Source organism: Peromyscus maniculatus, chromosome 3 (genome assembly GCF_049852395.1).
Source record: "Peromyscus maniculatus bairdii isolate BWxNUB_F1_BW_parent chromosome 3, HU_Pman_BW_mat_3.1, whole genome shotgun sequence".
In the NCBI taxonomy this organism is placed as follows: Eukaryota; Metazoa; Chordata; class Mammalia; order Rodentia; family Cricetidae; genus Peromyscus; species Peromyscus maniculatus.
This window is the reverse complement of record NC_134854.1, coordinates 37,673,080-37,690,568: the sequence shown is the minus strand read 5'-3', so window position 1 is coordinate 37,690,568 and position 17,489 is coordinate 37,673,080. Positions and strand designations below refer to the sequence as shown.

Sequence of the window (17,489 nt, the reverse complement as noted above, 5' to 3'; positions counted from 1 at the left end):
TTACCATGGCCTATTGGAAAGAGACGCCCTTGAGGAACTGGAAGCTCTGAGTGGTCAAGGAAGTCTCCGGGGAATGTCCAGTGCCAGCCAAACCCTTTGTTGTGCACACAGGGACTTTGGCCACTGCAGTGGCTGCAGGGTGGATTGTAAAGGTATGCTTAGCTTGGCTCTTTACCACAGAGTGGGAGGTGGGAGGCCATTTAGAAACTATGGCTCTGAAAGACCCCGATGGCTGGAATATGTAAATTTTCTGCACTAGTAGCATTTTGGGGGTTTAGCAGGAGCTTACAAACAAAAGCTGTTGACAAAGCTTTTGGAGTTAGCTGGCTAACTATGGCTAAGTTCTTGGAGTTAGCTGGCTAATTATCACCAAGGATTAGTTTATCCGTGACTACCTACTCACTCTTGATTCATTATGGATGAATGTCCTGTTTATTCTGGAATAGATTTATTTATGCACTGAAGTTTTGGAGATGCACTTGTTCTCCCATACCGACACTGAGAACAGAGCCCTGGCCGTCTGCTCCAGCAGGGTGTCCTTTCTGCATCCCTTCTACAGCATGGCTCGCACATGAGGAAGTCTTAGTGAGGACCCTGTGGTCTCCAGCAGAGGTACCTGTGGCTGCCTGTAGTCTGACAGGGGGTACTGCCTGGTGTCTGGGGAGTGCTGCCGGTAGTCCAAGGCTGGGGGCTGCGGGTAGTCCCCTCCTGGGGGTTGCCTGTAGTCCAGCGGGGGTTGCCTGTAGTCTGTGAAGGGAGGCTGCCGGATGTCTGGCTTCACATCTTGCCTTGCTTTAACTTCTGACCTGTAACTAGATAAAGGAAAAGGGAGTTTGCTTTCATATTTCAGAACTCTGAGGAGATTAGAAAGACTCTAAGCATGGTCCAGCCACCACAGCTTGTGGGAACCCAATCTTTGAATTGGTCTCATTACATATTTAGGATTTAAGAAACTGTTAACAAATGTCATATTATATACTTACATTTGGCTCCTTAAGAAATCAACATAAACAGAGCAGTGGTGGTGCATGCCTTTAATCCCAGCACTCAGGAGGCAGAGGCAAGTGGATTTCTGTGAGTTCCAGGCCGTTTGGTCTACAGACCTAGTTCCATGACAGCCAGAGTTACACAGATAAACTTTGTCTCAAAAACCAAACCAAACCAAACCAAACCAAAACCAAACCAAACCAAACCAAAGAAACAAAAGACAAACAAACAAGAGAAATTGACATAAAAGTGATGTTTCCACCAGAATTTTGTGGGAAGGCATCGTGGGTATTTCTCTCTCACTTGGCTATTTAAACACTGCATAGTCAGGGGTTGGAGGGCTGGCTGCGTAATTCAGAGCTTGCACTGCTGCTGTAGAGGACTTGAGTTCAGTTCCCAGCACCCACGTCAGGCAGCCCACAACCACTTGTAATTCTAGCTCCAGGGAATCAGGCTCTTTTGCACTCCCCAGGTACTGCACTCATGTGCACAAACCCACACACAGACACACAGACATACACATGCATACATAATAAAAAACAAAACAAATCTTTAGAAGAAACCCAGCTGCACAATCACTGCAAATCAAGGGGATTAAACATGTCATGTCCCTCTCCCTCCTTCTTCCCTCTTCCTGTTTGCCTCCCCTGCCTTTCTCTCTGTCTCTGTCTGTTTCTGTCTCCCTCTCTCTCACATACAAACACAGTGCTTGGCACATCATCATGGAAACACAATTGAAATGATCACTAAGTAGTTTATAGACATGTTATTAACGGCTTTTTTAAAGTTTTATTTTATGTGTATGAATGTTTATATGTATGTATGTGTGAATGGTTGCATGTTGACCTTAGCAGCCAGAAGAGCGCATTAGTGCATGGAACTGGAGTTACAGAGGGTTATGAGGCACTGTGCACCTGCTGGGAACTCAGCCCCAGTCCTCTACAAGAGCAAGGGCTCTTAAGCACTGAGCCATCTCCCCAGTCCCAACCAGGGTTATTTTAACTGCCAAGTTGCATCTTTTGGGGGCATTTTAGATGTTAAAGACGTGACAGAAAGCAGTCATCAAATAGAGTGCAGGCCCGGAGTCCCAGCCTCACTGGGAAAACTGGAGCTTAGACCTGCAGAGGCCGAAGCATGAAAGCACAGCTCCTGGATCCCACTGTGGTCATGTGACGGGGGGAGGCGAGATGACCCAGTACGACATTCATTTCTAGCTTGTTTTTAGTCCTTACTCACGGATCAACACAGAGAGCAGAGGCAGAAGCTGGGAAATCTTCCAGACATCCCACGGCTCTAAGCTGAGGGTGCTCCCTGGTCACAGTGGGAGCGACAGCCAATCTCTGACATTGTGGGATCATGGGTACATGGGTAAGACGAGCCAAAACCTCAGCTTTTACATTTTATAGCTCATGGCCTGTTGCTGCAGTACAAATGTAATTAGATTAAAACAATATTCTGAAGAATTAGCAAAATATTTTCTTTTCTTTTCCTTTTTTTCCTAGATAAGGGCCAACTATGTAGCTCTGGCTGGTCTTGAATTTGTGATATGCCTCCATCAGCCTCCTGAGATGCTAGGATTGCAGGTGTATGATCCCATATCTGCTGGGATTAAGGGAATATTCAGCACACAAAAAAGGCTCAACATGTGTAGAATTTTATATAGAAGATGGCGTCTACTCGCTTGTGGTCTGATGCTGATTACTAGCAAATATCAAAACAAAAAGTCAGCTTAGCAGTTACCACTACTATAACCCAGCGCTTGGGGCGGGCACGTGGGAAATGCAGAACAGTGGATGTGTTTGTTCACTTGGGCTTCTTGGGAGGGGTTACTGAGTGGTTTCAATCCCCCCTCCGAGTAGGGTACGTTTGTTACTTAACCCTGCAGAGAGGAAGGATGTCCTTCTGTGACCTGCATAACTCAAGCTTTGCTTTCCTCCTCACTAGTCTGTCCACCTACTGAGGTGCAAGCTGTGAACAGAATTATTTAAAATACCATTTGAATAAGATGCTTAACTATGCAAAAGCATGCATTAAACAAAAGGAATCGAACTGGGTGGCATTTGCCAGTGTGTGGTGGTTCCCTTCTAGAAATGGCTAGCTCAGTGGTTTGGATGTCACCTGTTTTAAGGTATAGCATATAGCCACTTTATTTTTATCATCTGTGTGTTATTGGTATGAAATACCCATTTTGTGCTCCGTTTCCAACCAGATGTGCCACCAGTTACAGTAAAAGAGGTGAAATGTAAGACTCTCCCCACAGATTAGGCAAATGACTAGAAACAGGACGAGTGCAGCTCGCTGTGGCTGTCTTCTGGGCCACCAAGCACTCAGATTTCCCTCTACTCCCCTGTCATGTGTCAGGAATTCCAGGCAGCCTCAGACTGAAGAGCTCTTCAATGAGGAAAATGTACTTAACGTTGTATGAATTTGCTAACTTTTAAGTGGGTGACACACTGGCTAGAGCAAAAATTAGGCTGGACTGAATGTGTGAAACACTTCACTTTATGGAAAACATAGAATTAGATGATTGAAAATTAAAATAAAAAAACAGGCCAGGCTCCAGGCTGGGGAGGTGGGTCAAGTTGGGAAAGCACTTGCTCCATAAACATGAGGACCTGAGTTTGAATCCCTAGCACCTGTATGAAAGCCAGGCACAGTGGTGCCTGTAATCCCAGCACTTGGGAGGTGGAAACAGGAGGATCTGTGCGCCTTGCTGGCCAGACAATCTAACCAACTAGTGAGCTCCAGGTTCAGAGATAGACTGTTGCTCAAAACAGTAAGACAAAGAACTGGTTGAGAAGATATCCAACAAACCTCTGCCCTCTGTGTATGCTTGGACATGCACATGCATGCGCGCTCACACATGCACGCACACACACACACACACACACACACACACACACACACACACAGGAGAGAGAGGCTCTTAAGGGTTATTTTACATGTAAAAAAAGGTCACCAACATAATTCTTATATCTGTTAATTCCATCACTAAAGATACTTTAGAGAGATGGTAAAGACAGATGGCAAAGACAAATTCTGGTAAGCTTTTATGGCGTGATAAAGTTCTAAGACTAGGAAATGCTGCCCAGGAGAAATTCCACAGCTTGAGAGCCTTTTAGGAATCATTTCCAGGGGTAGGAGCTCATGAGATTTTAAGAACTACAGGCAGTTAACAGTGTCAGGCAGAGGGAGAAGTCTTCCCCAGAGAGAAGTTTCCTGATTGGCTATGCGGTGCTGAGTGGTCAGCCCCAGCAGCTCACACATGCAGGCAACACTGAAGGGTCTCAGCAGGCTGTATTCATGTGTTGATTTCTTTGTGTGTGTGAAACAGTAATGGTTAAAGAGAGGGAGGCCCGTACTTTGGGGGAGGAGCTGGAGATGGGAGAGGCAGGAAAGAGGAAGGGAAGAAATGAAATATTTATATTTTAACTCAACTTAAAAAACAATGAATCATTTTGGGGCTGGAGAGATGGCTCCATGGTTAAGAGCACTGGTTGCTCTTCCAAGGGTCCTGAGTTCAATTCCCAGAACCCACATGGCAGCTCATAATTGTCTGAGGCCATCTTTTGGTGTGCAGATGTACATGCAGTCAAAGTATTCATATACATAAAATATATAAATAAATAAATCTTAAAAAACCACTTCGGGTCTGGAGAGATGGCTTAGTGGTTAAAAGCACTGGCTGTTCTCCCAGGGGACCTTGGTTCAATTCCCAGCACCCATATGGCAGCTCTCAGTTGTCTGTAACTGTAGTCCCAGGGGATCTGATGCCCTCACACAGACACACATACAGGCCAAACACCAGGGCACATAAAATTTAAAAAAAGAGGAAGGAAGAAGAAAAAAGAATCATGTCCAGTCTTGAGTATCTAGGGTTCCAGGGGGGTGAACAAATATGTTTTCCAATGCTCTTCCACAGGCCTTGTCATTTTCAATGGCAAACATCAATTACCCTTGTTGGCGAACTCTGTTCTTTACGCTTAGTTTTGGAATATATTCTACAATAGTTCTCTTCTTTTTAAAGATATCCTTTAAATCTTGCTTTTACTTATGATCACTTTAGAATTATTTTGTGATTCCTGAGTGCATAGGGTAGCATAGGAAGTTAACCTGTGAGTAAATGAGATCACATACATTTTCCAATGCTCTTGGAAATCAATATCACTTATTCTAATTTGCAAAATAGAAATATTTAAGAAGATTGCCATTGTAGTTTCCCCCATTCTTGCATGGGAAATGGCTCACTCTGACATGTAGGTGGGCATGCCTTGTTCAGAAGAACTGTGTGAACTGACTTGGCAGAACTCTAGCCTAATCTAGAAACAGGTTAGAGATGCTGCCTGACACCATGGCCGTCTTTGGAGGAGACCATGAAAACGTTTCTGATTTCTGCAAAATCATTGAATTTTTTGTTCAAACATAAATGAATCACTGGTAACAATAAAAATGTAAGCCAGGGAACCCAAGCACAGGCCTGTAAAAGGCTCTGAGACTGGAGTGGCTGCTTCTCAGGCTGTTCACGTGACTGAGGTAAATGTGTTGTGGTTTGTAAACATTTGAATCATGTAAACATGCTAACTTCATATACAGAAATACTTCATTTTGTGGTCATGGGAGAAGTATTTGCAAAGACCATTGCTTCCATGTCAGGGAGAGGGAGACCTAGTTATAAGCTAGGAGGAGTTGGAACCCTCCACTCCTCGTCCTCTCGTGCTTTGCTCTTCACAGTGGAAGAACCTTTTCTGGAGAGAGGATGGCCAGTGCACAGGGGAGTTAACTAGCTGGTAGAGGTGAGATTACACACCCAAGGGTAGAAGTAAGACTCAAATCCAGGGTAGCTGCACTCGGAAACAAGAAGGATGACCAGATGAACTACAATGGCAAAGCCAAGAGCAGGAGTGTGAGATAGCTGAGGGCTGAAAGTGCGCTGAGTCTTCCCTCCAGCCTGGCATGGAGCCTGGGAAAGCCAGTGCCGTCTGTCCAGATGACACTGATGCAAGCAAGCTCAGCTGGGCTCAGGACTGAGGCCACCAGAACTTACCCTTCTTAGGAGCTGTCAGTCTCTTATCTCTGCATCATTTGCTCAATGGGGCTTCTCTTCCCTAGCATACATTAAAAACATAAGCAGCTAAGGACAGCCAGGCACTCACTTTCCATGAAAGCATATGGGAAAATCATAGTAGAATGGGTTTTATGGGAATGTGGTTCAAGGGAAATCATTGTTCTGAGAAGGTGTGAAGGATGGAGCCAGGGAGTTCTGAAAACCAGTCTTACTCCATCTTCACTGACAAGGCATGGGCATGGGAGTAGCCGTTCAGGAAATGCTGGAATCATAGGCTAAGGAGGCATTTGCATTCAGGTATGTTCTGCCTTTCTCCTGTTGGAGGAAGGAAAACATACTGGAACACATCCTTCTTTATTTCTCAAATGGCTCAACCCAAGCTGGGCTCTCTGTTACACACAACTCACAATAAGACATTTTCATAGGACATTCCTGTCTTCTAGTCTCATTATTAGTTCAGGAGGTCCCATGTATGGAATGGATAGCTCATTAGATGGTAGAGAGGACAGTGTAAAGTTCTCACTCAGTTAGCCGAAAGTGTGGACAGTTGTGATTGGCTAGGAGTTCTCTGCTTCCCCTCCCCTCCACACTGCCATTGAGCTTCAAAGTACCATGTTTATGGCTCAATGCTTTTCTGCAGCCATCTTTCCATTCTTAATCTGTTTTACCCTGCCAGCCATCAGTCTGCTCTGCAGAGGGACAAGTGACAGTCTTAGTAAAGAGAATCCAGAGGTGTCACTTGCCAGCCTGAAACCTATAGCAACTCCCTGCTCTATTAGGACAAACGAGAGGACTTTCAACATGCTTACCAGAGCCTTCGGGGTTGGCTTCACCCTCACTGGACTCATCTCTAGCTCTTCCATACCCTATTTCACAACAACCCTGGCCTTGCTCTGTCCTTCATGTTTGGGTTTCTCTCCTGCCAGAGGACCGACCCTTCTCATTCTAGAAGCTCCTTAACGCTCTTAGTCAGTTAACACAAACTAATCTGTGATGGCTCAGCATTCCTGCAGAGGAGCATCTCTACTGCGCAGGGCAGACGTTGAGTTATATTTACTAATGAAACAATATATTAATCTCCTCCCTGCTGAAACCATATAAAACTACACATAGTAAGTTGAGCTGTATGAAAATCTCTCTCACTGCTTGCTGTGAACTGTCCCCATACATTCCCGTATCACCTCTCAGACTCAGAAAATTCAGAGCAAACATTACCTGTTTTCATGTCCTTGTAGCTGAAGAGGTTGAGGAGGAGCTGGTTGGGCAACAGGGCTGTTGGGGGTAGCTGGGCTTGGCTGGGCCAGAGGGCTCTGCTGGGCCAGAGGGCTGTGCTGCTGGGCCATGGGACTTTGTTTCTCCGAGCTGGGTGCCGATGCCGGGCTGTTGAGCTCTGATGGGAACCAAGGCAACAGATGTGGTCAGGTTGGCATCTGATCAGGAGCAAGAAGTAAACAGAGGTTGGAACTCATCCCTCCTTGTGTGATTCCAGGCCTTGGTCATTTCAGTTTCTGCTGGGCCTTTCGCTAGCAGGTTAAACTTACCAAGGTTCACACCATTCCTGGAAGGAGTATTCTTTCATTAATCACAATCATTACTGAGTCAAGTTATGAAAAGTCTTGTCATTTTGTGGGAGGAAAGGTCACAGAAGCAAACAAACCAAAGTAGGAACAATGTACTAAAACTATGGGTAAATTACTCAAAGGAACAAGCATAAAATATTCTGATATCTATAACTATTCCAATGTTGCTGAGAGAAAAAGTTCTAGCCAACACCTTTAGGCTGTTTAAGAAATCTCTCTTCCTTTGCTTTAGACACAGCCTCACTCTATAGCCCTGCTGATCCTGGAAAGGTGGTCTTTACTCCACCTGCCAAGGAGCTGAGTGGTGGGGTGAATGCCACCACAGTCTGCCCAAGGCTTCCAACACATGTGCAGGAGGCTAGCTGTGGGAACTGAGACTCTGTTACAACCTCTTCTCTGGCCCCTAGCCAGCCATACTAAGAGTCCTTTGTGCCTACAGTTCTCCAGGAAGAGTAAAGAACTCCACACATAGGAGATTCATGAGACTATTCAAAATCTGCTTCTTGGTTTTTTTCTTACCTTAACAACATAAAATTTCAGTGGATATGACCTCCAATGTTAGAGTAAAGGCAGGACCAACACTTCAGACTGGGAGGGCAGAGAAGCATGCCCATGCCTGGTCTATAGAAGACAGTTCTGCTTATACTTCATTTCCATTGACTATCTTATACAGACTGGTGCCTTCAGACAACATACTAAAAGCATGGCTCTTATCATTGGTCTATCTGTCTGTCTGTCTGTCTATTTTTGTAGTTAGGTAACAAAGGGAGGTAGCCTATTTGTATTTTGATATAAACCACTTTTCTATCTTCTATTATAGTCCAAATGTCTTAATATCATCCCTGTTTTTATTAGGGATCAACTTTACACTCTTCACATTTGGGTCAGGTAATTCTTTACTGTGGGGCACTGTCCTGAGCATTATAGGATGGTTAGAGGCATCTCTGACCTCTATTCACTAGATGACAGTCATATCCCCACCCCAATCATGACAGTCAAAATTGTCTCTAGACAGTACCAGATATTCCCTAAGGGTCCCAAATCTCCCTAGTTAGGAGCTTCTGTTTCATAATTAAAGTCAGGTGACTGGCTACTCTGCCATTTAGTGTCCACATATCAGACAGTCTACGTGGAATGGGTAAGAGGCAGCTGAGTCAAATAAAGAATGCAAAGGAAGCCCAAGAGCCCCTGGAGGGGACCTGTGGCTACTCATCAGTGCGTTCCAAAGATGAACTTCTTCAGTTCCATTGATGAAGCAGAAGCTACAACCCAGCAACCAGCCTGCTGTGCATGGAAATCGTAAAAGAATTTAGATGGGCCTCAGTTGTGAGTGTGGGTTGTTTACTGTTCTGAAACCTTTGGGTGTTAGGGTTGGAGAAATTGTACAGAGAAATTTGAAAGGCTAAGTGTTAATTTTACATTCTTATCAGATGTAACATTTGTTAAATGAGCTCTCTTTGGACTGCAAAACCAAATCTTCCCCAGGCGTTTCAAAATCAATCTGACTTTGAAGACTTTTCTAGAGATTAATTATTAACATGAGCAAGCATCTTCTCCTCTGTCTTTTTTTTCTTTCTTTCAGGTTTGTATTGCTACCTGCTGGGTTGAGTGAGTGCTGGCTTTAAATCTCCATAAAACTAGTATGCCTGAGACCCCAGGGAGGGCTCTGGTAGCCCTGTCTTGGGATTCCTACCGCTGAGCCTGCAGTACGGTTCCTTTCTAATGAAGCTGCTGAGTGTGGGTTTGGGACAAAGTGGAAACGGCGTCAACCTCTGACACTCAGACAGCACCTGGTGTCAGCTGCTGGCCTCCAGAAGCTGGATGGGCAGGCTGAAGAGCCCTGGGTGAATCTGTGGTCTGACTGTCTCTCTAAAGGCCACCTCAGGCACTCACCCTCCTGAGGAATGATGCGAAGGGTGACACTAAGACCCGCATCCTTGATGAGCTTCACGATGTCAGCGTGAGGCATGCTGATGATAGACTGGCCGTTGACTGCTAAGATCCGGTCTCCCACTTTTAGTTTTGCACAGCGATCTGCAGGACTCCCATCAATGATGCGTCCGATTTTATGGGGCACAGCTAAAAAAACCCCAACAGAAATAGGTATCAGGGACATCACCAGTATATGTTCTATCTTCCAGTCCCACCTAAGACAAGCAATACAATGCCAGAATTCTTTCCTTTGCCAATGTTTTCGCCTTTTCACACAACAACCATTTCTAATAAATGTGGTTCTGTGCATACTACTGAGACCACAGTTCCTTAATTCAAGTCCTTTGCAGTGACAGGCCAATTCTAAACCCAAAGAGCAGAGGTTCTCAAATTTTAAGGTGTATTAAACTCATCTGAGGATCAAATATAAGCTCTCTGAGCCTTCCCAAAAATAAGAATCTGAATGTCTAGTCAGGAAACATGAACCATGGATTTCTAAAACAGCTTCTTGGGAGAGTCCAGTACATATCAGTGTTTGAGAACCACAGGTGTAGAAAAGTGTGCAAAAAGCTCAAACTTGAGAGATAGTGGTACAGCCTTAGGGAGTTACAATAAATGACAGGAACTTAATATGTATCTCCATCTTATTGACAGAAGGAAAGAGGGGAAATCCTTAAATATCCACTGATCTGGGGAGCAGCTACCTGTCCAAGCCACAGAACTTACCTCAAGTCTGATAAGATTTAGTTTAAGGGCAGCAAGTTTTCTATCATCCTTTCCTTTCCACTTCACAAGGTGGCCCTGAGAACACACCAATGTCAAGTGTCCAATGGATTTTATCAATCCAAGATGCCATTAGTGGCAAAGATACAATTTTAAAGGTCATAAGAAAGAAAAAATAGAAACCTGCCCCTTAAATAATTATGCTCATTAACCAGAAGATATACTCCAACTGCTGAGATATTAAAATATTGTAAAAGTTTTAGAGTTGGTATAACTTTTATGTAATTCTTTAAAAAATGAACACATTTTACTTTAATCTTTATATGTTTGAGAAGAGCCAGATATGTGGGGATGCATATTTTTCCAGCAGGATTACTGACATTTAGTGTAAATGGTGGACTACATACCAAGGTTGCTGTGTCTGGGCTCAGATCTCAATAGTACACAGTGTCTCATGTGTCCCTTCAAAGAACTTATAATCTAAAAACCTGGTAATGGATCAGGTACTGAGCTAGTGTGCAGAAACAGAGGTAGACACACCCACTGTTCAGATTCTCTAAGGATGTCGACACCTTGAGCTCTCAATTTGGCACATGTGTTACAGTGAAGGGTGGATTATCAACTAATAACCATGGAGAGAAAGGACAATTAGTGAGTTAATGAACTAAGACCTTGCTCACTCTTCTACTGTGGAAGGTTATAGATAGCATAGAAAAATATTAGCCATGTTTGTGTCCCTGAAGTGAAACTCATCATGTTTGAGCCCCAACTCATTTTTGTTTACCATAAGCACTAATGTGTTTAATTAAGAGAGTGCTATTTAGAGTGTACTAATGACCATTTTAGAGTCATAGACTGTATTTCTTGGCAGAAATGTAATAAGAACAATTACTGATTCAAAAGCTAATAATGTGGGGAGCAGTGAGGTGGCTCATCAGGTAGAGGTCCTTGCCCGGACTGATGACTCGAGTTTAATCTCCAGATCTCACAAGGCAGCAAGAGAGATCTGACTCTGCGGAGTTGTCCTCAGATCTCCATGGTACACTGCGGTACTCCTGCACTTATACACACACACACACACACACACACACACACACACACACACACACACACACACACACCATACACATACTAAAAGGAATAAATGTAGAAAAATGTAGATATTGGAAGATTTTTTGGTTTGGTTTTCAAGTATAATTAGGGGAGAGGTTTTTTTGCTTCTCTGTTTTCTCCTTTCCATGCTCAATATTTCTTGGAATGATCTATAAATAGTTTGGCTTTCCTGCCCATAAATGTGGACACTGTTATCTTTCCTGTGATCTTTGGGAAGTTGGCTAAGATCTCTTAACCTTTTCCAACTATTCTTGGGATAATAATGTCACCAACCTCATGGTAGTTCTTAGAACTAGATGACCCATCATGTGTAGGTGGCTAGTAGAACAGTACCTGAACCTTAAGAGATAATCTCAAAGTATTAACTATCATTCTTTTTATTACTATTTCCTTTCAAATCTTTCTTACATAAGTGTGTGTGTGTGTGTGTGTGTGTGTGTGTGTGTGTGTGTGTGTGCCAACTTGGCTTTTTTCTGTATGGGATAACTTATAAACATGAAACCTAAGGGGACGTAAAGAGTACCATCCTTCAAGCATCACATGGGAAACAACTTCATTTAAGAAAAAATAGATGTGTTTCAGGGATTAGATTGACACTGGATGAGGCATGTCTGCCTTTCTCTGATTTACCATCAAAATCATTGCACATATTTGTTGAAAACACCAGCTTGGAGCTAATAGTTTATTATGCAAAGGGAAATCAACATAGCATGGATCCTTTGGTTATCTACTTTTGGATTTATTGAGGGCTAGTAACAATTCCTTCTACTTCTTTTGAGTATTTACTAACATGAGACAAGCACTTTGTTAAATGATACCTATTTATTTAACATTTAAATTTAATTTCTATTTAACATTTATTTACATAACATGAACATTAAAATTTAATATTTAATAAACAAGTTATTTATAGATGTAGTTGTATTTATATTAAAATGCACAAATGTAACCTCTAAGTCCTATAAAGTAACTGATACCATGATGAGTGTGCCGTGGAAGAAATGGGTAGAAAGCAGATGTCAGTTAGTAATTTGTTCAAGGTCACAAAGGGCAAACAGGGCTCAGAGCCCCAGTGACCCAGAGCCCAGTCATCAGAGCTCTTGGAGAACCCACCACTCTACCTCTTGGCTTTGCCTGATGTTCAACCTCTAGCCTACAACTCACTTTGAGCGTCAGCCTGGTGCTTTTATTTGGGACTGTACCCTGCCTCTAAGCCAGGATTCACAAACAGTGCATGTGCAGGGCAGACGCAGGGAAGGGTGGGAGCCAGGCACTGGGGATGCTTTGATGACGGGATGCTTTGATGCAGCGGAGGTACGGCAGGAGAAAAAGAGGGGAAGGAAAATTGGATACTCCTTAGATCCTGTTTAGTTAGGACTTCACATCACTGTGCCATTTCTTTGCTTGAAGAAATTTGGGGACGTGTCTGAGAAACGCTGACATTTGGAATGAGATTTAAAAATCTACTGCAAACACTGACAAATGGTGCTTGGACAGCTGGTTTTCTGCTTTGACTTTTTGCACCTCTGTCCTCTTCTCCACCGCACTGTGTCATCTGGATTTACTGGGCATAAAATCCCAAAGGTTTCAAATACTGTCTCCTCCCTACAATTTTGTGTACTCAACAACAACGAAAACAAACAACCCAAGGTTATTATTCATTTCCAAATGCCATTCGAAGCTCTTCTTCAAATCCTTCCAGCATAGTAATCAAGCACATTTTTCTATTAAGAAAACATGCAGCCGGGCGGTGGTGGCGCACGCCTTTAATCCCAGCACTCGGGAGGCAGAGCCAGGTGGATCTCTGTGAGTTCGAGGCCAGCCTGGGCTACCAAGTGAGTTCCAGGAAAGGCGCAAAGCTACACAGAGAAACCCTGTCTCAAAAAACCAAAAAAAACAAAACAAAAACAAAAACAAAAACAAAAAAAAAAAAAAAAAGAAAACATGCTACGTCAATCCAACCCCGGAATCCTTGCCTGCCTGAGGCATCAAACCTTGGGGTGGTTCCTTTCTGATGGATCTGTGGGATCTGGAAGTGCTTGCTCCACAAGGGACAGGGGAATGACTTGTCTGACTGTTGAAAGCATGCTGCCTGAAATCTCAAGATGAACATGGCATTTTAACTTTCTTTCAGTAGTTAGAATAATGTTGCAATAAAAAAAATGAAATGGAAACAAATTCTATGTTAGCCACCCAGAATGACAGAATGCTTTACATAAAACTCCAAATGAACACTTCAACGTGTGCTCAGTTATCAGAAGCCCCGATAAGGTTCTGTTGGCATCTGCTTTAATACAACCAGCATTGGAGACTCTTGGCATCTGAAGCAGCCTCACTTTTTCTTTATTGGCATTTCTGCTACATATGCAAGTACATTCTGATGCACAACATATTTTTGACAAGGGTGCTTCCAAAGAGGATTCTTCTGGGAACAAGACGAAGTCCCATTGCTCAGAGATAAGGTCTGCAGAGCTTATGCACCCCACCCCCTACCTTCTGTGTGGTGCTAATGGAATTCCAGAGCAAGGAAGAGGCCCTGACCTAGGTTTCTACTATTGGGATGAATGGTACTCGTTAATTCTGTGAGAACTGATGACTAAGGTAGCCGCTGGAGTGCAGTCTGTTTAGATGCATGCCTTGCAGACATCATCTGTCAGAGGCAACATGAATCAAGTATTTGGATCGGCCTTCCTGCCATGGTGTACTTAGGATGCACAGATATTGGGGGAAGTCACAGTGCATTATTTGGCTTTGGACATAGATTTGGGAATGAGATGATATGTCACTAGATAGGAATTTTAATTGAAAGCCCCAAATTATAGAGAAAGAAATGCATATTTCCTGCTTAATTATTCATCTCATACCAATTTCTTTGCAATACAATTTGTACTTTCCCAGAGTTGAGTCACCTGTTTTGCCAATGCCCAGATACCACAACTCAGGCTTTCACAGATCCTTCATGGAAGTGGACTGAGTCAGCCGATGAATCAGCTGAGTGCTGCCTTAGGTCAGCTTCCATGAAGATGGTATTGTGACCACCTTGTAGAACTTGCCTGCTTATTGTTTTTTGTATAATTAAAATGTATTTATTCACTCATTTGTTTGAGACAAGGTTTTGCTATGCTTTCCCAGTTGGCTTGAATCTCTGCATCCCAGGCTGACCTCACAAGCCTCCCCCTCACTTCACTTGCAGAGTGCTGGGATTATAGGCATGCACCACAACGCTCAGCTATTTTCCTTCCTTTGCTGCAATCCTGGGAGAAGAGACTATTAGATCCTTGCCCTTTGTCACTATTTCAGTATTTTCATTACACATTACTTAGGTGTTTTTCACCCCAGAGAAAGGGAAGCTTGCCACTGGTGTTTACATTTAATTATCTCCTTGTTAGCAAGTCCCACAAAGTGGCCTTATATATGGAGGACAGCCTTCTACAGCAGAAGTGGATTTTGCATCAATCATGTCAAATTTACAAGAGGAGAGATAGTTCTAAAATGGGTGTAATAAACATAAATACTTCAAAGGCAATCAATACCAAAAGCTGACATTACTTCACAATTCTACTAATTAGCGAAGGTTAAACTTAGCCTGAAGAAGCCAAGGAATCTATGGCCTGACATAATTTTTTCTTAAATATTGAATTATTCCTTTCATTTTTCTTTCACTAAGCTGTGAAACGTATTTATTGTATGGCTTTGAAATTGTGGGTTGGGGCAGGAGCAGAGCTCAACCAACCAACACATGTCTGCATAGCATTTTCCAAGTAACAGGCACGATGCTAGGCTCTGTGGGGAAGAAAGCATAACAACACCTGGATTTGCCCTCAAGAAATTCAGTCATATTGGGGAGAACAGAAAGAAGCATAAAAATATTTAAAACAATTAATACATAGCAAACTCACTGTGAAGTGGGGTGCAGTAAGGGGAAAGAGGGGGTGAAGTACTAAGTCCGAGTGTGGACTCAGAGCAGTGAAGAAAAGACAGGTTGCCTGGGGAAGAGGTGGCACAAGGGTCCCACGGTAAGTGGAAGATGCTCTAGAGAAAAGCGCCTGGTGGCAGAAGGTCGGAGCCCATCAATTCCAGGATGAGGGACGGGAGGGGTGCTCTGCCCACTCCCCTGTCTGAGATGCCTGAGATGATGGAGGCTGAGCATGTGAAGACTCCTGATAGATTTTCCTGTCTCCAGAAACTTGAGCCCAGTGTTCCCCTTCCCCACATCCCATTTCTTCTTTCTAGAAGCCCTGGAAAAGAATATTCTCTTATGACAAACTCATCCAGTCAGGTGTCCTCTCCTGAAGAGTGGTCAATGTCCTTTGAAAGAATTCTTTTCTTGGTCAGAAGGGGATTAAAAAAAGGGGAAAGTATTTTTTAATTAAAACATTTTTAATATTAAGAAAAATTTGCCCATGTGACCTGTTTTCTTCTAGAAGTCTGAAATTCAGCTTTCTAAAAATGAAAACATCTTCCCTGAAATTCATAGCCAACCAGTTTGCATAATCCCAAAAGGAACAGCTGACGTTTTAAGGACTGCATTATTTCTCAGCACTCATAATCCATTCTGTTGTGGCTGAATGGTTTAGTTACCCTGGAGTTGGTCATGGGCAAATGATCATACAGGGGAATGGGAAGAATGCCCATCACTGGCAATGTGGGACCCCAACAGAACTCTAGCTTCCATGGGTAAAAAGGATCCTATAGAAAATATTAATTATATGGCTAGAGAGAAACATTCCTTAGGCATATGTTACACATTCCTTAGGCATATGTTACCATTCGTGCATTTATTTTCATCAATTAAAAGAGTTCATTCAGCTAAGTATTGAAAATAAATTGTTAATAGAAAGCGATGTCATTGCATTAGAAATGGTAAGAAACCATGGCATGGCTGTTCTAGCTTAGGTCATAAAACTGGTTTGAAATGGTTTGGGTGTTTGGAAAGATCTGATGGGGTACAGACAGTTGATTCCATGAGTGTGTGACCTGTGCCATCGCCCAGGTCCCCACACTCAGAGAGCCTGGTAGCTGGTTTAAAGGTCTGCTGTTACCATCTGGATACTTAGGCATTTTTGAGCAAGGACCCGACATTTCATGTTGCATTGGCTCTGAGAATTGTATAATCGATCTTCTATAGCTATGTCTGTAGTGTATTTCTTCTTTGCAACACCACCACTTTTACCATCTGCAATAGAATATATAATTGAAAACATGGTACAGGAACCAAGAAAAATCACCAGAAAGGTGAGTGTGAAGAAAAGAGCAAAAACCTTTTCTGGTTTCATTTATTGTTCTGATGAATATCACCATAAAAGGTGGTTCAATTAGTTTCTGATAAATATATTCTTGGGTTTAGGGGTAGAATTCAGTGGTAGAGTATACATGTGGCATGCATACAGCTCTAGATATGACATTCAGAGCTCTGACCCCATAAAAAGTTAATCCTTTATTCGTTATATAACGATATAACAAGCCTATGATCTTACCTTTCTTATCTCATTGTGAAAATTCTTCTTACATAACAAGTCACTCACTACTGATCTTCTACAGAGCAGATGTTCCTCTGTAATTCTATTTATGTAGGCTAGTATAAACCACATGAAAGCAATATGTATTTCAAGACGCTTATGTGTTCTTTGATCCTATATCTTTAGAGTCTGACAGTATGTCCAGATATTATGGTGTTATGAACCAAGAAAACTTCTATATAGACATGATCTTCAAGTCTGTAGGTTGATGAGGCATGGGTAACCAGACACAGAGAATGGAAAAACAGGCACTTTTTCTTCTACAGATATATTCACTGTTTCTCTGAATATCCATATAAATTACTTCACTAAATCCTAGGTAGGTGGGACATCCTTTTACAATTGTTTTGGTCTAAAGGTGGCAATAGAAAATTTGGTGCTACTGATCCAAATATCAATTTTATTCATAATTTTTACACTTTTACTTAAAGTCACAGAAAAAATATAGACATTTTCATCATTCAGTAAAACTGACAACCCTGTCTTTCAAGTCTAGGGGTAGAAGTTGTCATTCTGTGCTGTTCAGTTCAAGTAGTTTCAGTGACTAAAGCTATAACTTTTAGCAAGACT

At 42.7% G+C, this 17,489-nt stretch overlaps 1 protein-coding gene across 12 annotated transcripts in view; it reads right to left on the bottom strand.

Annotated features, from left to right (window-relative positions):
• Positions 1–17,489, bottom strand: part of Magi2 (membrane associated guanylate kinase, WW and PDZ domain containing 2) — a 1,445,964-nt gene that overhangs the window by 97,889 nt on the left and 1,330,586 nt on the right. For 11 of the 12 annotated variants that reach the window (XM_076566328.1, XM_076566327.1, XM_076566326.1 and 8 more), the window contains 3 exons: positions 9,526–9,711; positions 7,268–7,442; positions 617–812 (listed from right to left, as the gene is read on the bottom strand). In XM_076566328.1, coding sequence (XP_076422443.1) covers positions 617–812; positions 7,268–7,442; positions 9,526–9,711 — 557 coding nt within the window. The remainder of the gene's footprint in view (positions 1–616; positions 813–7,267; positions 7,443–9,525; positions 9,712–17,489) is intronic. The other variant, XM_076566331.1, reaches the window with a different exon arrangement.